This window comes from Sceloporus occidentalis, unplaced genomic scaffold, assembly GCF_023333645.1.
Source record: "Sceloporus occidentalis isolate IW3139 unplaced genomic scaffold, rSceOcc1.0.p SCAF_5, whole genome shotgun sequence".
NCBI lineage: Eukaryota > Metazoa > Chordata > Lepidosauria > Squamata > Phrynosomatidae > Sceloporus > Sceloporus occidentalis.
This window is the reverse complement of record NW_028316985.1, coordinates 99,281,909-99,306,572: the sequence shown is the minus strand read 5'-3', so window position 1 is coordinate 99,306,572 and position 24,664 is coordinate 99,281,909. Positions and strand designations below refer to the sequence as shown.

Here is a 24,664-nt window from a genome sequence, read left to right as displayed (position 1 = left end):
TCCCAATTCCTAGTTTCAGAGAGAGAGAGAGAGAGAGAGAGAGAGAGAGAGAGAGAGAGAGAGAGAGAGAGAGAGAGAGAGCCCATAGAAATATAAATGAAACCAGTTTTACCTTTTATTTCCAATGTAGCTTCTGGAGTATACCATGAGATTTACAGAGAATGACATGGATGTTGCTCCTGTCAATCCCTGGGTCCCATTTAAAAGTGGATGGGAGAAAGCTTAAATCTCCTCTTCCATGTGCTGGTTCTGATACAGGCAGGAGGTTGAGCATGCTTCCTACTGGGTAATTAAAAAACAGACACAAGAATATACTTTTTATGTTTTAACAATAGTACATTTCATCTTGACAGAATTGCTTCAGAATGAACTTGCCACTGTTTACAGTTTGCACACCTTGCAAGGAGGCATGAGCCAAAGGTGGGGAAGGGAAAAACATTTTGTTGAGAGAAAAGACCACACCTTTATTTGCTATGGCTTCAGCACAATTTTGGCCTCACATGAGGGCCAGATTTGTGATTTGTTTGCCTGCCAGCTGATGTTCCATCATGATGGCTTGCTGGGGAATAATGGAAAAAGTGTGGGCCTCATGGCTGAATGAACTGCAAAGTGATCACTTACCAGCTGGGGATGAGGTTTGGCTGCAGGCTCCCAAGCTAGGCCAACACCTCTGGCTCCCAACCCTAAGTGATATACTGGTAATAATTTGCCTTCTGCTTACTCTGTCAAATGTGTTTAATTGTCTTATTTTATTACCTTTTAAATTAATGCTTTCTGTTCTAGACATTGAACAGTGCACATATGCTACGCCATCCATATGAAAGGTGGAGAATGTCACTGCCTATTTTGATTTTACTGGAATCAGGTATTTTTGCTACATTTATGTTGTAGGCTGTGAGCCAGCATGCGCAGTGTTAAATTGAAGAACTATAAATAAATATATTATAGGCCTTCATGGCTTTGTGAAGGATGCAGAGGAAATGAAACATGTGAGACAAATGCTTGCTCTAGACTCTTTCTTCAAATTATGGTTTCATTACTGTAGGTTTCATGAACCTAATTGTAGAGAGATTAATTGCAGAGTTCAAAATCCTTTATAACAGGTTGGCATTAATCACAGAGTACAAATTTGTCTTGCTTTAAAGGCTGCTACTTTCCTTAACAAGCCACCCTAAAAAAAGCTCAAATGACATCAGAAGGTGAGTTAACCTCAGGTCCGTTCCCTCCCTACTGCCTTATCAAAGTCCCTTAGACAGCGCTGTGCAGATTCTGCAGCCTAAACAGACTCTAAACAGACTCAATAAGCTTTCAGCAGAGTTGTTCAGGGCCCATAATAAACCATAAGAAGAACAAACCTGGCATAATGGGTATTTTAGAAATGACCCTGTTTTAGACAAGATGCCAATGTGAGTCTTATTTCTGGCAGAGCATGTGTACATCATGGCTGAACATCTCACCAGCAGCTAAAATGTAAAGAAAGGGTGAGGATGTGGAATAGAAAATACTGTTCTATTTGGAGGGAAATAGAGTAACACAAAATAGGTTCAGGAAAAAACTAGAGGATGATGTAGTTGCTGAGATTGTAAGTTATGAGTCAGGAATCCATCATTGAAATTGCAACTCAGTCTATAGGACTGCTGGCTTTAAACAAGCTGCTGTCTATGGTGATTATCACATGGAGGCTTACCATGGCTAAAATGTGGCTAAATCATTCTCAAAGCGCATGGCTGTGATAGCCAATCACGCTTGCCTCCCATGATGCAATCGTCACTGAGCAGCCTTGCTCCTCTCTTGTCATCAAAGTGTTCACAGAGCAGCCATTTTTCAACAACGGGAACTTCTGTTATTGGAGAAATGGCTGCTCTGCAAACGCTTTGATGACGGGAGAGGAGTGGGATGCCTCAATGACAATTAAATCACAGGAGGCAAGCATGATTGGCTATTACACCTGTGCACTTTGGGAATGATTTAGTCACGTTTTAGCCATGGTAAGCCTCTGTGTGATCATCGCCTTACTGCTGCACACACAGTCTGTGCTACCACTTTGTTTTCAGAGTGTTTTTAAAAAAGTCTTAGGTAATGTATTATCTCAAGATATTGGAGATAATAAGAACTTCTTACATTTATGTAAAGGGCAATATGATAGATTTGCCTTAGGGTCGCCATAAATTGGAAACAAAGGCACACCACCACCACCACCACACGACACATCATTATTTTTACTGCTGCTGCTGCTGCTGCTGCTGCTGCTACAGCTACAGCCAAAAAATGTCAAGATATTTTGTGGACTGCAAGTTATGTATTGGAAGCAATTGTTCCACCAATATTTGGCCTGTGATAAAAAGTTTGTGTGGCATGGTGACTAGTAAGTGATGATACATTAGGAAGTCCCTATTTAAATTCTTGGTCCTGTCACATTGTCAGTAAGTGGCCTTATGAAAGCCACTTCCAATTACCTTTATCGCCCATTACTTTCATCGCCCTTCATTGCAAAACACAACAAGATAGTGCATATGAAGAGATCTGAACTCCTTGAATTACTGTAAAATCTGTTTGTGATGTTGCTCTGAATATTATCTGACAAATGATAATCTTCTGTGTTAGCAGAAACAATATAGTAAAACCTCTAATTCCAGAAATCTTGCTGTGGGAAAGAAAATGTGAAAATGTGGTAATTTGCAGTGTATGATAACTATTACTGCCTGACTGAAGGAGGATAGACTATAATGTCTTCAGGTTTAATGGCAATCTCTTGAAATCCCAAACACCATTATTTTTTCAGATAATTGCCAGACTGAATGTGAGCTTTTCACTTTTCTCAGTTTTGTGATGTCTTTATGCGTGTCTAAAAAGTAAGCTTTGTTTAGGGTAGTGTGTTGTCTAGTGTTTGGGGGATAATATAAAGGGAAAGATCTTGCTTGTTTGTTTCAAATGAATTGTGTAATCTTGTTTGATACCTTTCTATTTATTCACTTGAATGTTTTGTCATACATTGTCTGCCCTTCTCATGCATTTGCTGAAGCAGACATATTCTTGGTGCATTCATATGAAAAATATGAAGCAATTCACTGTTCTTTCTGATGAATACAATTCTTTCTTTGGGTAAACATCCAAATAATTAATTATAATCTCTTGTCTTGAGTAAAAGAAACTTCAAATCAGTAGAATTTTGAGCATATGAAGTCTCCTTAAGATGAATCAGACTATTAGTTCACAGTACTAACATCTGAAATGGACCATGGTTTTCCAATGTTTCAAGCTCTGATACTACTACTACTACTACTACTACTACTATTTATTTGTATCCCGTCTCTCCCTATATTGGATCGAGGCGGGTAACAACAAACATAAGAACAATAAAAATAGAACACAACAAACCACAAGTAAAAAAACATAGCAAAACATATAAAATCCAATTCCCTATCTCCCTCCCACCTTAAAATAGTGTTAAAAACAACAATTCCCAATAAAATACTACCAATAAAGTAGTCAATAAAATCAAGCACAGTCACAATCTGGTGGGAACAGCTATGCAACTGGAGAGTGAACATTCCAAGGAGGTCAATTTGGGAAGGCTTGCCGGAAGAGATCCGTTTTTATTGCCTTCTTAAAGGCCTCCAAAGATGTTATATCTCTCTTCCGGCAGGTCATTTCAGACTTTTGGAGCAATACAAGCAATATATACTGGAGGATACAAGCTGACTGACCTTGGGACCTTCTTTACGATAAGCATGTGCTCTTCTGCTGAATGATGGTGGCCTTTCCCCATTGCACTCAGCTGTTGTGGACAAAGGGCATGTGGGAAGCCTCTGAATGCTAAGCATACTGAAAAACATTTAAGCTTCCTTCAGTATTTTTTCCCCTTTTATTTCTTTCTTTGAGAAGAAAGAAAGCCTCCAAATATGCTTCAGATGTTATTTTTAGGCAGACTTGTGTAGCAAGCAAAAATGTGAAAACTCTTCTGAGGAATTCTGTTAGTTTTATAATCTTTCTTTGTAACTTGCTTCAACATTCCTCATATGTTTGGCATGAACAGGAACATTAATTCATCTTGAAGAAGATGAAACTTGGTGGGAGCTATACTGAGTAGGCCTATTGAATCAGTGCAATATATATGTGTGTTATCTCACTAGTCGGCACTGAATTCAGTAGGTCTGCTTTAATCAAAGAGATTAAGGCCTGTGTGCCCAGGAGGATGAGTAGGTTGCTCAAATAGCTGTCTTTTCCCATTGTCCAGCAAAGTGCTTGTGCATTTCCCAAATGTAGATTGTGATGGAAACCAGGCTGCATCTGCGGGGATGGGGGATAGGCTGCTGTTCAATGAAGGCAACAGTAAAGTCTCAGTTCACCCTAAGCCATTCAACTACCCCCCTCTGTTTAAGAACGGGTGGACTCCACATTGTTGGTGTACAGTCTGACTGATGGTGTGTAAATACCAATGGTATCTGGCACATCCCAGGATTGGATCCAAACTAACTGAATTGTACTGTATTCCCACTGAAATCACTAGGATCAAAATGATGTCTTTTATATTGATTTCAGTGGTATATAAATGCTGCTTTAGTTTGGATACAAACGTAAGTATTTAGGTCTTAACAATCTGTTATCACTAGCTCACATCAGTGGCGCCACTAGGGTTGGTGTCACCCGGTGCAGTAGCTCATGGTGTCACCTCCCCGCCATTGACCTCCATGCCAGATCATACATAATCTTTAGTCATGTTTTTGTACTAATATTACTCATAAATAATAATTCCTATATATCACTGAATCTAATGGGAATAGTTGTGGCATAAATTAAAATTATACCTTTAAATTACAATATCGTATGCACAACCTAAATGTATTTACTTTTGCATAGTTTCATATGGTTAAAATTAAAATTGGGTAAAAAGCGATGTTTATTAAAAAAAAGAAATTAAAAAATAATAAAAATGTTAATTTAAAACAATTTTAAAGAATTAAAAATTTAAAAAATTGATTTTTTTTTAAAAAATCTCCTTTCACCTCTCACTGAACCTCACTCCACTCATCCCATTTCTTACAGCATTTTAAGCAGAAGCAGGCAAATGTCACAACCTGTTTCCTGCCCAAAGGCAGATGTTTGGGGAGCAGTGGTGTCACCCCCACTTAGTATGTCACCTAGTGCAGTCTGCACCCCCTTAGGGATGTCACTTGCTCACATGATCACTGTAGCACTCAGCTGTACTTGATATTAAATTATTTAGGCAGCACTTTATCCTAGATTTGCTGACAGAGGCATGCATTCATGAGAGTATGTCCATATGGTAGCTCAGTTGCCCAAGATGTCATAAAATCTCTTACACTGGACATTTTAAATGTCATGTATGATGGCACATGTATACATGGAAGTCATTACTGGTGTTGCAGTAGTCAGTCATGCACATCAACTAGTTAGACAATTTAATGAAAAACTGTATGCCAAAATAATATTTTAAAGAGAATTTAATAAATATTTTTCCAACTGAGACATGCTATTTACAATATTTACCAAAGTTGGTACATTTAAATTTTCTAAAGTGCAAGAAAATATGTATTTATTGTATAAGCAATTGTACACAGACATTTAAAAAAACAACTACTATCTGACATTCTGTGTGTTTGTGTGTTTTCAATGTAAAATTAAAAATTCAACAATACACTTTATGTACAAAGTCAGTTAATTCAAATAGCAGCTAAAGTCAATCTAAATAATGTCCATTTATAAAATAAAAGTTAGTTATTGCAAACTATAGCAGTTTTGCTACAGATGAAGGAGAGTTCAGCCATGAAACTTGCTCTGTGTGGATTTACACATGCTGCCAGTCCTGATACTGGAAGTATCACAAATGTAATTGGGCCAAACTTTGGCATGGGGTAGTGGGGCAGAAAATCCTGAGCCTTGATCAGTCAGATTCAAATCCACACTGAAACTTGGGCTTGGCTTATAATGGGGTATGCTCAACATTGTTTACCATTTGCAAAAACTGATTCTTATTAAAAGTAGCCAGCAGCAGTGTTGGAGCTCTCATCTTTAAGGTTTGAGTGTTTATGAGAGTGCCTACCACTATAAGCAGCATGGAGAATGTAGTTTACAGTACATTTTGAGTCACTGGATTCTAACTCATCTCATGTACTCCCAGTGGGAATGCAGGGAAACACCAATCACATTAAAGATGAGGCAGCAATAGAATAGAATATCCAGATTTTTAAAATGGTTCCTGTTCCTCTACTGTTAGCCCTTTAGATTGGCTGTGCCCCTCCTATCACTTCACAAAGATTAGTACTGGAAAGAGAAACCAAATGACCAGGGCATCCTTTTTCAGATATATTCTGATAGGATTATTGCACCGCTGAAAAACATGTCTTACTGCTGCTAAATTGAAGCTTCATTTGGGCTGGTACCCTGGTGTTTTTGCATAGCTTTTGTCCCCAAAACTGTCATCCATGTACAGCCCAGCTCCAATGCAGATCCCTGAACTCGATTTGGCAGCCATTTTTCAAAGTAGGGAGCTTTCCGACTTTGAAAAATGGCCACCGAAACAAGTTCAGGGACCCGCATTGTAGCTGGGTTGTACCAGGCTGGCGGTTTTGGGAAGAAAAGCCGTGTGATAATACCATGGTACAGCCTGAATGAAGCTTCAGTTCGGCAGCAATAAGACACATTTTTCAGGGGTGCGATAATCCTCTTAGACTAGCAAGATAATTTTTGAAGACAAGTTTTCTTCAATAATGCTTGAAACAATGAAGCTACTTGCAAGTAGATGGGATAATGCCTACCTTATGCTATGACTAAAGGGCTGTGCACACCAGCCACAAAGGCTGGCTTGGGGGCAGAGTCGGGGTGTGGCGTCCACATGATGCATGCCCTGACTCCACCCCAGGATGTGTGATGCCACACACTGCTCCACAAGGCGCATGGTGTCACGGTGCTCCTCTGGTGCTGCGACCACATGATGCAGCACCAAAGGAGCGCCTTAAAGCTACAGTGCCATGGCTATCACATTCTTTCCAGGGTGCAAAAAGGAGTTGCTTTCTGCGTCCTGGAAAGGCCAAATCAGGGCCTTGGGTCGGTCTGTACAACTTCTACAATAACAATATGAAGCTTCTTTAAAGCCTAGTATTACCTTCTCTGGTGGAGAGCAGCTCTTGGAGACTTGCCCAACCCTGTAGCTCTTAGATATTCTATGCTGGAAACTGGAACTGGGTCCTTATGCACAACATGTGCTTTGTTTCTGAGCAATGACCCCATTCCTTATTGAAGCAGCATTCCCCCATTGATGAATGCTTTTAAGTGAATGCAAATATTATTGCTGAATACATGAAAAAAGGATAATTTATTTGTGTATGTAACATTCAAGGCAACTTTGTATGGAATGTGCAACCACAAATATATGCTGCTTTGTGTATTTCTTGGGAACATGAGGTTAAATGCCCTTGGTAATGCAGTTTAGGTCTGTTGTATTATTTGAGTGTTTGGGAGGGGAATTTGATGCAAAACAAGACAAAACAAAACCTATGCAATGCACAACAGCAATTTTCAGATGGGGAGCAACATGGACAGTTGGCTTAAATGCCACTTGTACATGCATTATAAAATAATATCTTGGATGTCTTTTGTTGTCAATGCTTCTGACTAAAGAAAACAATGCACAGATCTGGACACTAGTATACTTGCTATGTTCTGGAATAATTCCATCTTTTGAATGTGGAATTAAACACATAGTTATTGAATGCAGGTTGATTCTCCCTTATCTGGAATTCCAAAAGCTGAAATAATTCAAAATTCAAAATGTCTGACATAGTGCCACCTTTGGTTTCTAATGGTTTAAGGTACACAAACTTTGTTTCATGGACAAAATTATTAAAAATGGTGTGTATAAATTTACCTCCAGGCTAAGTGTATTCCGTGTATACAAAACATAAATAAATTTAATGTTTAGACTTGGGTTCCACCTCCAAGATATCTCATTATTCATCAGATTCCAAAATCTGAAAAACTCCAAAATCCCAAACACTTCTGGTTCCAAGCATTTTGGATTAAGGAGACTCAACTTGTATGAGAAACATATGGATTATATTTAGGACCACTTGAATTTTTTTTACTTAATTTGGATTCATTTTTTAGAAATCATATGTGATGTCAAAATACAAAATGCAGAAATGTAAACAAAAATATAATGATGGATTTTCACACCCTTCCTCTCTCTTCTGAATGAAAAAGAACTATTTCAAAAAGGGCATGTTTCCCTGATAGTGGCAAAAATGCTCTTACTGAAAGTACCAATTATCCACCATTCTTAGAATTATAGAATCATAGAGTTGGAAGAGACGACAAGGGCCATCCAGTTCATCCCCTACCTTGCCATGTTGGAATTCATAATCAAAGCAGATGGCCATCCAGCCTCTGTTCAAAAACCTCCAAAGAAAGAGAATCCACCACTGTCCGAGAGAGTGTATTCCTCTGTTGTACAGCTCTTATTGTCAGGAAGCTCCTCCTAAAGTTGAGGTGGAATCTCTTTTCTCATAGCTTGTAGGAATACAGAATCAAAGCACCCCTGACAGATAGCCATCCAGCCTCCAAAGAAGGAGACACACTGCCTCAGAGGCATATTCCACTTTTCCATTTCAACATCTCTCTGTTGAATATGTAAATAAATTTTGTGTATTTTAGTAAAAGGTCTTCCTGCAGCTCCTATGCAAGAACTGTCACACATGTACATCTTGTTTCACTTACACAGATAATGAGTAGGCTGTTTGCTCAAGCAAAATGTTGAAAACCAACTTATGGATGTTATCCACTTATCCTCCTTGGGCAACAGGCATATTTCTTATATTGGCCAGGAAAATAAAGGTAAATATTGATTGCACTGAGACAGAAAGCTGACTTGAAACTCAAAACATGTGGAGTAACTGTTTTCCACAAAGATTAAAGGGGGATTCACACAACCTCTGTCCCTACTCTGGAGGATATGGATTCTAAATTTCAGCCATTCAATCCTTAAATAAATGAATACACAAATAAATAAGCAAACTCTGCAAGTCTGAACAATCAAAACTTTCCAATGACTAATGGCTGAGCAAAATCTTAGTTTAAGTTTCATAAGAAGTTCCCTTGCTTTATAATTGTACCCATTGTACCTCCTAATGGAAGACAAGCTATGTGACTCTGGAGCTTTGTTTGTGCCAAATATCTGTCACTTATTTTCAGTGCCAGGGATCAACCTTGTAATATACTGTATATCAGCAGATGAAAGTGCCATTGATCAGCTACAGAATATATTTCCTTCACTGATGAATGGTAACAGTCTCCTCAAATTGCTGGTAAACAAGAGGAAAGTATCCCTATCAGGAGCTTCCAGGCAAGACTAAAAGCCTTGGCATATCTTTTTGTAGAAAGTAACTATTGCATCCATTCATCCTAACATACTGAGTTGACAAATCTTATTGCTTGATGGAAGCCTCCCTGTTCCACACAAGTTTCTTGTCTCTGGTCCTGCTGAATGTTGCTACATCTTGTTGAATCCATTTGACGATATGAATAAGGAACAGATGGAAAAGGCATCCAGTTTAAAAGAAAGGGCAGAGGCGTTGTTTTGTCTCACTGTCTTTGCTCAGTTGCAAACTTGGATCTCAAATCAACTAAAATAATGTTTGAAAAAACGAGAAGCTGATGCAGTATTGTTCAGTTGTTTTCACATCTTACGGCTCATTGAGGGAGAATCTGATGAAGACCGTAACCGCCTGGCTCTAGGAGTGGTTGAAGGTGATGTCCACTCTGATGACTGCTTGTCAAATTGAATCTGAAGAGCATTCAGAATGTCATTCAGCTTATGGTCAATCTGTGTGACCTGTTGTAGAAACAGAAAGCAAAACATATAGTTTTATTATTTGCTCACATAGGCATATGTGTGTGTGCATGAGAGATAGAGATTAAAAAGCAAACCAATAACACTTCTATCAAGTTTGTGTTGGAGGCCAGAAGGATGCAGTTAATCATTCTGTGTGTGTGTGTGAGTGTGTGTGTGTGATTAACAAACATAAATAAAAAATAACACAAGTAAAATGTTTCACCTTCCACTTTCTTCAGTTGCTAAGTAATTTTTGGATCTCTTTGTCAATTGCACATGTGTGCACTCACACAGGCACACTTTACCTTTCCTGGGAATTACAGTTTAAAATATGCTTAGAATTTTCTAATGCTTAGAAGTTTCAGTTCATATTTGCCTTCTATTAATTTAGTTTGTAATGCATATATCTAACAGTGAATTAAACAAATTACCTCATATTTCTTTGGTATCATAAAAAGTATATCCTTTGAAGTTGGATGTTATACATTTGTTTAAATGTTATTAATCTATTATAAAACAGGGTTGGACTAGGGCTGCTTGAAGACTTGTGAGTGTTTGTTCCTCCCTTGCTTCAACACCTGCCTCAGGGAGGATATAAGCAAGTGGTTAAACGCCTGTACTGCAGCCATTCACTCAAAACCTCAAGGTTGTGAGTTCAAGACCAGCAAAAGGGCCCAAGCTCGACTCAGGCTTGCATCCTTCCGAGGTCGCTAAAATGAGTACCCAGACTGTTGGGGGCAAATTAGCTTACTTGCTAATTAGCTTACTTGCTGTTCACCGCTATGATCTTTGGAATAGCGGTATATAAATAAAACAAATTATTATTATTATTATTATTATTATTAAAAAAACCTTTATTGGACTGAGCTGCTGGGGAGAGCCAAGATGGCGCCGGTGTGATAGGAGATGTTTTTAATGAGCTCCGGGGTATTTTTCTGTTCTGTTATTTTATTTTGATTATTTTTGTTTTGAATGCTGTTTTCCAACACTATTGGTTGCTGTTGCTCTTCCAGTGTTTTGGTGAAATTACTGATATGGGCAACAAAAAATGCCTTAGAACAAGCCCTGGTATAAAGAAGCAAAATAAGGCCTCTAAACGGCTTAAGATCGACAACTTACTTGCTAATGAGGAAACTGAGTATTCCAACTACACCTGTAAACTTAAATTTGGAGTTTACAATTCCAACTGCTAACAACTTCCTTGTGTTGGAAAAAGAAAATGAGCCTCTATCTGAACTTTTAGTATCTGCAGAGAATGAGCCGGCTATTACTCATGAAGGAGTGTCCTTGGAGTTAAATGAGTCTGTGTGAGAGAAACTGCCAGATACCGAGAAGGAACAACTCACAAAGCAAACAAAGTTAAATCCTCCTGACTTTGTGACAAAACAATGCCTTTTAACAGCTCATACTGTTATTTCAATTTATGAGCGTTTAGGGAAAATTGCGCATCAGGTAGAGCTTCTCAAATATTCTTTTGAGACTTTCATGCAGAAGCAATCAGTGGTAAAAGAGAGTTTGGATTACACCAATAGAGAAACATCTAGTAAAGTGGGGAATCCCATTATAAACAACCCTAGGGGCAGTCTACCAGTAACTCCTAAGGAGATGGGAAAAGAAATCATAGTAGGATTCTACAAGCAAATCAAATTGCTTACAACAGAATAAATAACGGTAGATGGTGGTCCAATAGAGGCATTAGATCTTCACTGAGCCAACTTCTACAGGTACCACCCTACGATATTGATATCCTCGCTGTGGAATGGCTTCCTAGTATATCAGCTCATAAGCGAATTCTGTTAACTTTCGAACAATCTACAATTCCTCTCATGTTGCTGAAAATGAAACCCTTCTTATCCAATTTCCAAATAATTCCAGCACAGGTTTTTTGAGAACAAACTATATCTCCTCTATTCCCTTATAAGCATAGTAGTGGGGGATCTACAGAGCAAAGTAATGCCAGCTTGATAACTTCTAAAGGAATCTCTAGTTCAGTTAAAACTTCCAACATTACGCCAGGGAGGCAATCCACAGAAAAGCAGATCACAGACTCAAGTGACTTAATAATTAATGTAGAACAATATGACATCGCTTCCAGAGTGGATGATCTCAAAAATATGCTGCTTACTACCAAGGATCTGGCCATACTATTGTTGAATTCAATAACTACTGCTGAGATCCCCGATGCTGAGAGGGCTTCAGATATGAGTGCTATTGATGCTCTTTTATTAATGAATGAAAAGGATCTTACAACTACAACTCCAGTACAGCCTTTGGAACCTAAGAAGGTTAAGACTATACCTTCTCTGCATGAAGCATCCAACAATCAAAAAGCCCCAGCTCAACTAGAATTTTTGAACATTGGTGATGACATGGACTTGACTACATCAGCCTGACAACTAAGCCTACTATGCTGGAATATTATGGGTTGGGGAAATAAGTTCCATGGTGCAGACTTTGCAAACTACCTACAAAACTTTAAAATTCTTTGTTTACAAGAGACATGGGCCCTCGAAACTAATTTGCCATCTCTCCATGGATTTCAAGCATTTTCTGTTCCTGCGGTTAAAATTTGTACATGTTGCCTTGGTAGTGGTGGTCTCACAATATTCATCTCAGTTGATTTGCAGGCTGAAATTCAACCAATAACTAGTGCTTTTCCACAATGTATACAAGTGCTTGTTATCAAGAGCATGCATTTTGGTTCCTTAATCTGTATAAACATTTATTTTCCTCCTAACTTAGCAAAGAACGTAGGTCCTAATAGTATTTGGGATAGTTTATCTGAAACCCTGTCCTCTTTGGAGAGCCAATAACAAGGTTATTACTTTGTGGAGATTTTAACGCTAGAATTCGAAATTACTCAAGGCAGGTGGAGAGTACTAATCATGGATTGACCGCTTATGCTGTCCCTGTCCCTAGGGTTTCTCAAGATATAACCACCAACAAATCTGGCTTAAAGCTTATAGAAGTTCTTTCTTTGCATGGCTTGCAGTGTCTTAATGAAACCCATTATGATCTGACATCAGGCCCTTATACTTATGTCACCAACAGGGGAGCAAGTACAATAGACTATATAATAGCATCTGCAAACCTGGTACCTGATATTTGTAGATTTGAAGTTATTAATCGTGCTGAAAGTGATCATTTCCCATTGTCACTGTTATTTAATTCTGGGTCATTTTGCCCCCCATGCATTCTCCAAAATTTAATTTAATTCATATGGGAGAACAGAGAATACGGTGGCCAATTAACTTGGGCACCTCAATTCATCAGATGCTGGAGAATATTACTTTTAAGTCCCTACAATCAGCTATTTTAAACTACAATTCAGATATTTTACACGTTTTCCAAACCATTATTCAAAAGCTTAGGCCTAAGTTGGTGAGTAATAAACAACTTAACCCCAACAAAGTAGTAACTAACAGATGGTTTGATTTGGAATGTCGAAGTGTTCGGAAAGCATTGATGGATTGCTCTCGACAGGTACTTATAATAAATAATAAATAATACAATTTTATTTATATACCACTTTTCCATTGATCAAAGCGGTTTAACAACATGTAAAACTTACAATATAAAAACATCAATATATTAAAAACACAGTAAACAATAAACCATATCTCATGCCAGCTTAACAGTGCTGTCAGAAGGGGGGGGGAGAGCATTCGGGAGTCAGGAGTCAGGGGTATGCCTGCTCAAAAAGTGTGTTTTCAGCCCCTTCTTAAATTGGACTAAGGAGGTGGCTGAGCGGAGCTCGCCGGGGAGCGAGTTCCAGAGCTTGGGGGCCGAGATAGAAAAGGCCCTCCTGGTGGTGATAGACAATCTAGCCTCCGGAACTCTTAACATTTGCTTCCCGGCTGATCTGAGTGTGCGGGGCGGATTATATGGAGAGAGGCGGTCCTCCAAGTACCCTGGGCCCAAGCCATTTAGGGCTTTATAGGTAATAACCAACACCTTGTATTGTGCCCGGAAGCGAATAGGCAGCCAATGAAGGTCTTTTAAGACCGGTGTTATGTGACTACTTAGAAATAATGATAATATCTCCCCTGACATCTTAGCTTCTATGCGGTCATCTTACAAGGCACTTTTAAAACAGAAAAAAGATATATATATATTAGAACACAATGGAAACAATTAGCACAAGCTGTTACAAAAAAGAATGAGAAACAGTTTTGGGATATCACTACCTCTGGCATGAACAGGCTCAGACCGGTTACTGTTGGGCACATCACATCGCAACAATGGTATAGCCATTTTAGTAAACTCTATGGAGCTACAAATGTGGAGCATCACTCCTCTGTGGCATTAAAAACTACTTGTTTGCCTTACTGGCCCCCGGTTTCAGAATCTAAGATAAAAAAGTTGATTGCAGCTCTTCCATTGAATAAAGCCCCAGGAGAAAATATGATGCCCCCAGAAATATATAAAAACTTTTCTGAATGGTGGGCTCCAATATTGGCTAAGGTGTTTACCCAAATCAATAATACAGGGATAACTCCAGTAGGCTGGAAACAGAGCGTAGTTGTCCCCATATACAAGAAGGGAGATAAACAAGATTCCAACAATTATCGGCCTATAAGCCTTTTGGATGTTGATTCCAAGCTATATAGTAAATACTTATTAAATAGATTGGAGGAATGGGAATCTAGTAATCAGATCATTCACCCTGGACAAGTCAGATTTAGGGAAGGCCAGAGTACGGTTGACCATTGTCTGACTCTTTATTTTTTAGCGCAACAAGGAATCGAGGGTCCCACAAAACACCTATTTGTTGCTTTTATTGATTTAGCAGCAGCTTTTGATTCAATTGTCAGAAACTTGTTATGGCATAAACTGGCCAATATTAATATAGATAACCGCTTACTGTTTCTGATCAAGGAACTTTATATCAATACAACAGCAAGGATAAGAGTTGGTAGCTCTGGTTCACTAACCGATCCTATCCCCACAAATAAAGGAGTCAAACAAGGATGCCTTTTGGCACCATCACTTTTTAATTTATACCTGAATGACATCATTCCAGCACTTTCTGGCCCAGAATTTTTTCCACCTACACTCGGGTCAAAAAAGATCTCTATTCTGTTCTATGCTGATGATATGGTTTTAATTTCACTCACACATATAGGTCTGAGAAGGTTACTCTCCAAACTTTTGTTCTAAAGAAAAGCTTGTTATCAACTATAATAAAACAAAGGTGATGGTGTTTGGGAAAAGACACTCTGATTTTCGTTGCTCTATTAATGGCCATCAGATTGAACAATGCCGAGAATTAAGTATCTTGGCATATATTTTACAGAAAACCTCTCCTGGAAGTCCTACATAGAAGCTAGTAGAGCAATGGCTGTGAGATCTGTTGGAGCAATCCTTAGAGTCTACAACAAGGCAGGGGGTCATCTGGTTGCACCGGCTTTAAAAATATTTCAGAGTAAAGTTACAGCTCAGATCCTTTATGGCGCTGCTGTGTGGGGATGGGATGATTCCCAATTGGTCAAACTGGAGGCCCTCCAGAATACATTTTTCAAGAAATTGCTCTTACTTTCACCTGGCACGCCTGCAGCTTTGGTTTGGGCTGAGGTCGGCCTCCCTTCCATCAGAGCTCGTATTCATTTTGCTTTATTTAACTACTGGAGATCTGTAATAGATTCTCCGGTTAAGGTCTTTCCTAAGTTGTGTTTCCAACATTTACCAAGCTGCAAAGTCTGGAGTTTAAGATACCATAGGTTGCTTGAATCATATCCTGCTCTAACTGAAAATCCTTCTACATGGGATTCAAGAGAAAAGCTTCGTGAATACATTTTTAACCATGATGTGTATCTGGATAGACTGGCTATTAACAATTCAAAATTTTCCAAATGGTTTAGATTATATAAATTGGACCATCAGATGGCTGTTTACTTAGGGAAGCTTACATTCCCAAAGCTTAGGCAGGCTTTTACAGCTCTTCGTTTCCAAACAATGCCTTCAGCCATGATCGATGGTAGATATTCACACACACCTAAGGATTCCCGTTTATGTATTTGTGGAGCTCCAGAAATCGAGGATTTGCCTCATTATCTGCTTTTTTGCTCACTATATACTGATCCAAGAACTAAATATATGGGATCTATTCTGTCCAATTTACAGTCTAATACCACTTCTGAAAAGATTTTTTTATCTCCTGTCTGATATTGATTCTAAGGTAACTTATAATGTCTCACTGGCCTGTTACAGACTGCCAAAATAAAGCTGCTTCGGGTCTCTTTGGAGGTATGCTGTTTAAATGATGCCTGGGTCCTAAGAGTCCGGAGGTCGTGCCAAAGCCACACTCCATTCCTAAGCACTGGAGTGCAGCTTTGGTGCAGCTTCCAGATTCTTATGATGCATGCAACATTTAAACAACATACCTCCAAAGAGACCCGAAGCAGCTTTATTTTGGCAGTCTGTAACAGGCCACTGTTTGTCTCAGCAGCAATCAAAATTCGGGCAAGGGACATTGCAGTTGATTGTCATGAGGATAATCTTATCTAAACTTTGAAGTTCTTTTTAATGTTGTTTTATTTAATTGTCTGGAATTTTATTATGTTTAATGTATAAAATTTGGATGTTAGTTATTTGATGGAGCATTATATAATTCTGAATTTCTGTCATCGGTTTTACATTTTAATCATGTGAATGGCCTTTGGCTTAAGCATTAATAAAATTGATTGATTGATTGATTATAAAACAGAAAACTTCAACATTGATTGGTAGCTAATTTCTTATGTACACTCAGTTGAATAGGTATGGTAGCATGAAAAAATCTTTAAAAGTCATATAAAGATCTTGAAAAACAACGACATCGACCTATGTAGTCATTCCAAGCAATGGACATCACATTAAGGGGACTCTTCATTGACAGGCAGGTTGATATTTGTGAAATTAAATAAATAAATGCAATGTCTGCACATCTGAAAGTGAGCATCCTTCTTTAGATACACATATACTGGGCTTCACTGGAAATGTGTTCCCCAAGTGCTGCTATCTCACATAGCTGTAGGAACAGACTACCTTGGGAGGCAGCAGGCCCAAGCAGATCCAATGGAAGGATCTGAGCTGAGTCTGAGCAGTGATTTCACAAGGATGCTGTAGAGTAGGGCATTGTAATTAGATGATCTCCAGTGTACCTTCAGACTCTACAATTGTGTTTATGGCAATCAACGACAATGAACAAAAACTCCCTGTATTGTATAATGCTTCTTTTTGTTGAAATATAATACAACAGTACTGACCACCATCTGATATTAGTGCCAAGAACCAAACCCCCATAGAACCAAAGGAAGATGACCTCTTGCCATTGTGGAGATTTCCCTAAATTATTGGGAAAGATACAGTTCTTCCTCTCCCCATCTACTGTACTTCGGTCAATAATGTGCCCCTATGGCTACTTTTTAGAAATATGTTGTGGCACTTAGCAATATGTTTAGTTTACTCCAAAGTCAGTGATAAGTCAGCTTGCATTTTAATGATCAGCAATCCATTACTGGCTTCTTCTTCATACTTTCTTGTGATATTGCTATGAATAGTAGAAAGGTGAACAGAAGCAAATGACATGTTTAACATTGCATCTTGTTTGGCCTGTAGTGAGAGCCCTTTAACAGAGGCAGTGGCCAAGTGTTTTTGAATCATCATCCAGTTATACTGAAGAGGTGTATCCCATCCTCCATTGGCTTATAGTATGCTGCTGCTGCTGCTGCTGCTACTACTACTACTACTACTACTGCACAATTATAATAGTACTACAGCGTGCATATGCTCGAGCCCCATTAGAAGTAATGGGGCTTGTGCACGCGCTGTGAGCTTGCACCCCATTACTTCTTCCGGGGTGCAAGAGCATTTTTTCCACCGTGGTTTCCAGTGTATGGAAGCTGTGTTTGCCCACCTGCCTATAACACGGGCGCACTGTATTATACTACTAGTACACCATGCTACAAGTGCTAATAAGAAACAAGCTACTTAGACTTACAGGAGTGAGACTATTTGTGGCTCTAGCCAGCCCTCTTCTAGAATAGTTCTTTCCACCTTTAAACTCCACCTTTAAAAATGTTTTCTCTCCAAAGTGACATCTAGCATTCTGTGTCCACATAGTATTGCCAGTTCTCACCACGTCTGTTTTTTGCCCTGTTTTATTTTTTAAAAAATAAAGTCTGCAAACAATAAAAGTAATTTTAAAAATTCTGCAAACATGAGAGTTCCCTTAAGGATGGCTGTTGGCACTATTTGAGCCCACTGTAACAAGACGTGATATTGGTATTGATATCAGTTTCCTATCTGTTGGAAATGCTTCACATATTTGTTCAGTGAAATATTCTGCAAGACAGGCCAGCATTTCATCATACACCTCACACTGCAAATGAAGTATATCTGTGCTTCACTAAGGCTGCACAGGTTTGTTCCTCTTCACCTTGTATTTTCATAACCTTCAGACTAGCAGCAGGCTCAGTACTTCTGCGCTCTTCTCATAGATAGCTCTTCCTCCTTTAGGAGCATGTTCCAAAGGATGCAAAAGAGAAAGCAAATGCCAAAGGGAAACAATGCCAAAGAACTTACAAAATTCTGGCAGGCATAACTGTTTGTGCTCACCATAAAGGCTGGATGGATGAGAGAGTAGAGGGGATTGATTCTTCTTTTAGGTTTTCCTGGGGCAGACTGAGTGCCTGCCTTTTGTCACTCAGGGAAGGGGATGGTTCCATACAGTATTATGTATGCATATACTTATACATTTACTTATGTACTTATAGACATCAATATGCGGATAAGTCGACCCAGGTTTTTGGGGCCAATTTTTTAACTAAAATTTCTAGACTTATACATGAGTATATATGGAAACTGGTGTTTTTAGGATAGCCTCCTTCTCTATTAGAGCTGCTGTGCTCACTTTTCTTCCTTGCTTCCCATGCAGCTGATTTACCACCACTTTAAGAAAGCGACCAGTGATATTAGCAGGAAATCTGTGAGAGATGGTTATGGTCTGCTGTCACTGAGCTCTATGGTGAAGGAGGAAATTTTGTTACCCTCCTACATAATGTGTGCGCGCATGTGTATGCATGCACATATGTGTATATACACATTTGCAGACATGAGTATGTAGTCCTTGGTTGTCTCTGTGCAGTTCTTGACCTAAAGGAAATGTCTTAACCCTGAGGGTTAAGAGCATTGGCTTTTTTCTCCTCTAACGCCCCCCCACCCAGCCTTCTTGAAAAACACATTTGGCTGCCACAGTTACACAAATCTAATATTAAAAATAGAGCCACTTGTCTAAATGACACAACATTAAGAGCACCTAAAGCAGAGAAATGGGATCAGACAGAGAGGAAATACCTTAAGGCCTTCCCAAATGATTTAGAAACCATTTCTTCAGATTGCACTCAAGTGTACGTTTGGGTTCTTGTTACAGGTAATTCCATGCTATTTCTCACTGCTCTAGTGGTTTAATGGAAGTGAGAACTGGTAATAGCTTATTCATTTTCCCCTGAAGCAAAACAGTTGTTTTTAAAAAGCACCTTATCAACAATAGTTGCATAGCCTTGGCAAAGGAACATAAGAGCTGGGGGATAAAACCGTACATTTATTTAATATGGATTATAATAACTAACTTTGAGACAGTGGGTTAGTTCTAAGTATGATGACTAAACTTGGTTCCAGTCCATTTTTCATATCACTGTTGCAAATGTTCTCTACGAGAATTATAAATAAAAAAAATAAAAGCACAGTGTACAAAAACATGGCTTGAAAATAAAATTAAAAGCAAGATTAAAAAGTAACAGACAGTGAGTAATCAACACCACAGAGAATAACATCAACACAGAAAAAGCAAACTTTGGAAGCATTAGAAGATAAAACTATGTTTACTTGGTGCCAAGATTTCCCCATCCTCACTTTGGGAAAGGCTCCCATCATGTTCCATAATGAAAAACTCTTCTCTCTACTTGATACTTGTTGCACATCATTCTGCAAAGGTACCAAAAGAAGGGCCTCAGGAGATGCTTAGAGCAGGAGTGGCAAAAAAAAAAAAAAAAAAAAAAAAAAAAAAAAAAAAAAAAGGGGGGGGGCAGCTCAAGGCCTTTGGCAGTTTTTGCAGGCCCTGCCAAGGTCCCACCAGGGTTTCCCAGTCCCCCCCTTTCCCCCATGTTTCACTGAAAACCTTTGGTTGTTTGGGGTCTCTTCTCTTATTAATTAAAGGCCCACCACTGGGTTTTAATCAGCAAGGAAGTAAACCACAAGTCAAGTTCTGGTTCACATCCTGGTTAAATAAAGCAGCTGGGGTGTGTGTGGAGAGATGAACTTTATTGCATTGGCCCTGGAACGGGCCTGTAGCATTCCAAAACAGAATGTTCTGGGGATGGGAGGCAGTGGGGAATGCATTTTACTGCACAGTGAGAATGCTGCCGCCACCGCTGAGCGTCCCCATCCCGTTCCAGATAGGTCCCAGAGGAGGCGATTTTCTGGAACGCTTTTCAAGCGTTCCCGGAAATTGCCCCCTGGGGAACACATCCGGAATGGGATGGGGATGCTAAGTGGTGGCAGCAGTGTTCTTGCTATGCATTCCTTGGCACCTCCCGTCCCCCAGAACATTCCTTTTTGGAATGCTACAGGCCCGTTCCAGGGCCAAAGCAATAAGGTTCAATGTTTGAATTAAAAAAAAAGTCTTGAGTGTGACGGGCACAGTGGGGGGTGGCCCTCCGAGGCCCTGAAGCGAAAGAATGTGGCACCTCAAACCTAGGCAGTGGCCAACCCCAGACGGACTGTGGGTAGAAGTAATGAAACTATTTCACTTTTCACGTTATTCAAGCACATTTGTTTCTGAGTCACTTTGTAAAAAAGGGCACATGAATATTTGTAGATAAATTTGCACACATTTTCTTACACATGAATATTTGTACACAGTTTTGTACTTAACTTCCCCTAATACACATATTTCTGCAGTTGATTTATCCCAATATATCCTGTTTTCTGTCCTCCCCAAATATATATTTACAGTGGTGTCACTAGACGTGTGTGGGAGATATGGATCACACTGGGTATCACCTGAGAGGGTATCACCTGGGATGGTATCCCGGGGGGGGGGGCTTCTGAGTCTGGTGTGGTGGCAATCACTATGCTGAACTCAGAAGGCCTCAGGGGATGGCTGCTACCTTCTGAGTTGAGTGTGGCAACCACCACGCTGCACTCCGAAGGCATTTGGGGGGCAGGCAGTTGCCTTGCAAGTCTGGTCTTCTTGGGGGTTGAGGTTCAGTGGCCTGGCCATGCAGGAGGGACAAGACACTTCCCTGCCTCCCACACACTGGGTTGCACCAATGCTAGTGGTGCCCCTGTTTATTTATACAGATTACTTGAATTAATGCTTAATATACACATGGAATCATATTCAAGTAGTGTATATATTGGGTAGGTTATATAGAATGTCTTGTTATTAAGCATATTCTGCCTGTGGGTGGATGTCTTAATTGCGAATAGACAGGATACATACTATTTGTTGCAAAGCTTCCTTTTCACTGCCCCTTGTAAAATCATTTAATTGTTGTTTCATGTTTTAAAATGTCTTAGTGGGTTTTGTTAGTTTTACTGCTTGACAGTTTTCTGCTATATACCACCCTTTGCTGTGTTGATACAGAGTGATACAGAATGGCAATCCATAAATACAAAAGAGAACGCCTGCATGTTTGTGTGTCTTTTTATGTGTGGCTGTCATAAGACATTGGGACATTCTATTAGACATCTCTGAATCTGTTAGAGTGTTTTTGGTTGTTGTCCAAGTTGAAGGGCCAAATGCCGCATCAAAACATGTTGCTGGAGTGTAAAAGTTGTAGTTTACGGTGCATTTCATAAATTGGCCCAGGGGGCACTGGAAAATCCAGTTCCAATGCTCCTCAGTGACAGTAGACTCATGTAGATTCTGGTCTTAAGAACAACTCCCCCAAAGGCTCTTCCTACTGAGAGACTGCCCACCTGCTGTCTCTAGCATTGGCTCACACTCCCCAAACTTCTCTGAGGTCATTAAGAAGAATGTGTGGAAAATCAGGCTTGATATTTGGTAAATCAGAGAGAACTCACATATCACTACTGTAAATTAAGTCTTATACAGAAGCAATAATTGAAGACAATGGCCCTGTCTATACAGGCCAAATAAACCGTCTCCTCACATCCTCTCAGTGAGGAGTCTGGATGATGTACTTCCTAAACCCTGAGTCTGGCGTGAACAGACTAGCCTGTTTAGCACCAACCCCTAGGGGATACCTCTCTTAAAATAAACTAAAAACCTCCTGGTTTGCTCTAGATCATCCAGGGAGACCCAGAGCCCCCTGTTTAAATGCATCCCCTTTCCGTTGCTGCCTTGTGCCACCATTGCCATGCATCAGTCACTCTGTAACAAGGCTGGGTGCCACATTCTGACCCCAAGAGTGAGCAACCTGCCACTGCAGCTGATGTGCCTGGCTGCAGAGCGGGACATGCATGTGAACAGCTGCCTGGTGTTGAAATGGATGGCCTGAGGTAACAAGAAGAGGTTGGGGCAGCTATTGGGCCAGGATACTCTGGGCTGTTCTTGGTGTATCCTGGCCAGTGCAGACAGGACCAAATAAAGGTTTTTTTTTGTGAGTGTATGTCACCTGTCAACACCATGGTTTTCATAGGCAAGTAATGCTCAGAGGTGATTTTACTGATTCTTTTATCTGAAATATATTCAGGCCTTGATTTTCAGGTTTGCAGATATCAACAGATAACTGATTTGTTTTCTTTCTCAGTGTAGTAATAAAGAGGACAGGTTGTGGCAACTGGACAGTGGATCTAGGCCAATGGTTTTTACTATCTAGGGAATCAAATAACCACAGAATTTTGAAGGAGACTTGATGCTCTCTTCGTAGACTTCCTGAAGTTCCAGCCCAGAGTCTGCTGCTCCATCGGCTTGTGGAAGGCTGCCTGCCAGCCCTCTGGAGTTCTTTTTCCACACACTATGCTGTTGCTTCAGGGCCTGTGCAACAATATAGATGCTGAGGCTCCACTCCTTGCCTTGCTCCAAAAGGCCAAGTAAGAGTGCACTTGTTGACTCATTCTCCAGTCTCCTCCTCTCCTAGCTTTTTGGTACAGTGGTCTTATGTAAGAATATCCACATGTGAAAGGGATCTAGAAGTCCTAGTAGACCACACGTTGAACATGAGTCAACAGTGTGATACAGCAGCTAAAAATGCCATTATGATTCTAGGCTGCTTCAACAGAAGTATAGTGTCTGGATCAAGGGAAGTAATAGTGCCACTCTATTTTGCTTTGGTCAGACCTCACCTGGACTACTGCATCCAGTTCTGGGTACCACAGTTCAAAAAGAATGTTGACAAGCTGGAGAATGTCCAGAGGAAGGCGATCCAAATGGTGAAGGACCTGGAAACCATGCCCTATGAGAAGGCACTTAGGGAACTAGGTATGTTTAGCCTGGAGAAGAGATGGTTAAGAGGTGATATGATAGCCTTGTTTAGATATTTGAAGGGATGTCATATTGAGGATGGAACAATTTATTTTCTGCTGCTCCAGAGAAAAAGACCCAGAGCAATGGATGCAAGGTACAGGAAAAGAGATTGCAGCTCTACATTAGGAAGAACTTCCTGACAGTAAGAGCTGTTTGACTGTGGAACACACTCCCTCAGAGTCTGGTGAAGTCTCCTTCTTGGGAGGTTTTTATACAGAGGCTGGATGGCCATCTGTTGGGGTGCTTTGATTGTTCCTGCATGGGACTGGATTGGACTGGATGGCCTTAGTGGTCTCTTCCAACTGTGTGATTCTATGATTCTATATCATACCTACAAATGCATTTAAGTTCTGTTAGTTAGCCATGGTGCCAGCTGGGAATGGGTGGAGATAGGTGCCCAGGCTTTCAAACTATTTAGGCATTTGGTATTTTGTTGTTTCATATTGAGTTATGACCTTCATACTCCTGTCTCCATGACCATACCATTTCAGGATATTGACTTAGTTCTATAAATGGACCTGTTAAACAGATACAGAGAAACAGAATGATTCTCAATTGGCAAAAGGGTCAGAGAAGGCTGCATCCTTTCATCTGATCTGTTCAACTTGTATGTAGAAAATATTATACAAAAAGCAGGCTTGGACACAAGAAGTGGAAGGAATAGCAATAATGTGAGATATGCAGACAACACCATACTACTAGCAGAAAATTTAACAGACCTGGAACAACTACCAAGGACAATCAAAGAAGAAAGTGCAAGGGTAGGCTTACTGCTCAACATAAAGAAAACAAAAATAATGACCCTGAAATATCTACACATATTCAACCCAGATAATGAGCAAATTGAAATACTAAAAGAGTTCCCGTACCTTGGATCAAACATTGAACAGAATGGAGACTGGAGTCAAAAAATAAGAAGAGGACTAGAAATGGGGAGGGCAGCTATGTAAGAATGAGAAAAGGTTGTAAAATGAAAAGATATCCCACTGAGCATGATAGTTAGAATTATGCAAGTCACTGTTTTCCTTATTACCATGTACGGTTGTGAGAGCTGGACAGTGAGGAAGGTGGATAGGAAGAAAATCAATTCATTTGAGATGTCGTGCTGGAGAAGAGTGCTCAGGATACCATGGAGAGCCAAAAAGACAAACAAATGGGTCCTAGAACAGATCAAGCCTGAAATCTCCATTGAAGCCAAGATGATAGAGTTGAAGCTGTCGTACTTTACTCATGTCATGAAAAAGAATGGTTCATTGGAAAATACAATAATGCTAGGAAAGGTGGAGGGATGTAGAAAGATAGGAAGACCACATGTTAGTTAAATGCACTCTAATAAGGAG

At 39.8% G+C, this 24,664-nt stretch overlaps 1 protein-coding gene across 4 annotated transcripts in view; it reads right to left on the bottom strand.

Moving 5' to 3' along the window:
* Nucleotides 1–233: 233 nt before the first annotated feature.
* LOC149312555 (potassium voltage-gated channel subfamily KQT member 1-like) overlaps nucleotides 234–24,664 on the bottom strand; it is a 383,931-nt gene continuing 359,500 nt past the window's right edge. For 2 of the 4 annotated variants that reach the window (XM_089524859.1, XM_089524861.1), the window contains one exon: nucleotides 5,581–9,850. In XM_089524859.1, the coding sequence (XP_089380985.1) occupies nucleotides 9,695–9,850 (156 nt within the window). In that variant the 3' untranslated portion in view covers nucleotides 5,581–9,694. Of the gene's footprint in view, nucleotides 283–5,580; nucleotides 9,851–19,460; nucleotides 19,543–24,664 lie in introns of those variants that run through there. The other 2 variants (XM_089524864.1, XM_089524862.1) reach the window with 2 other exon arrangements.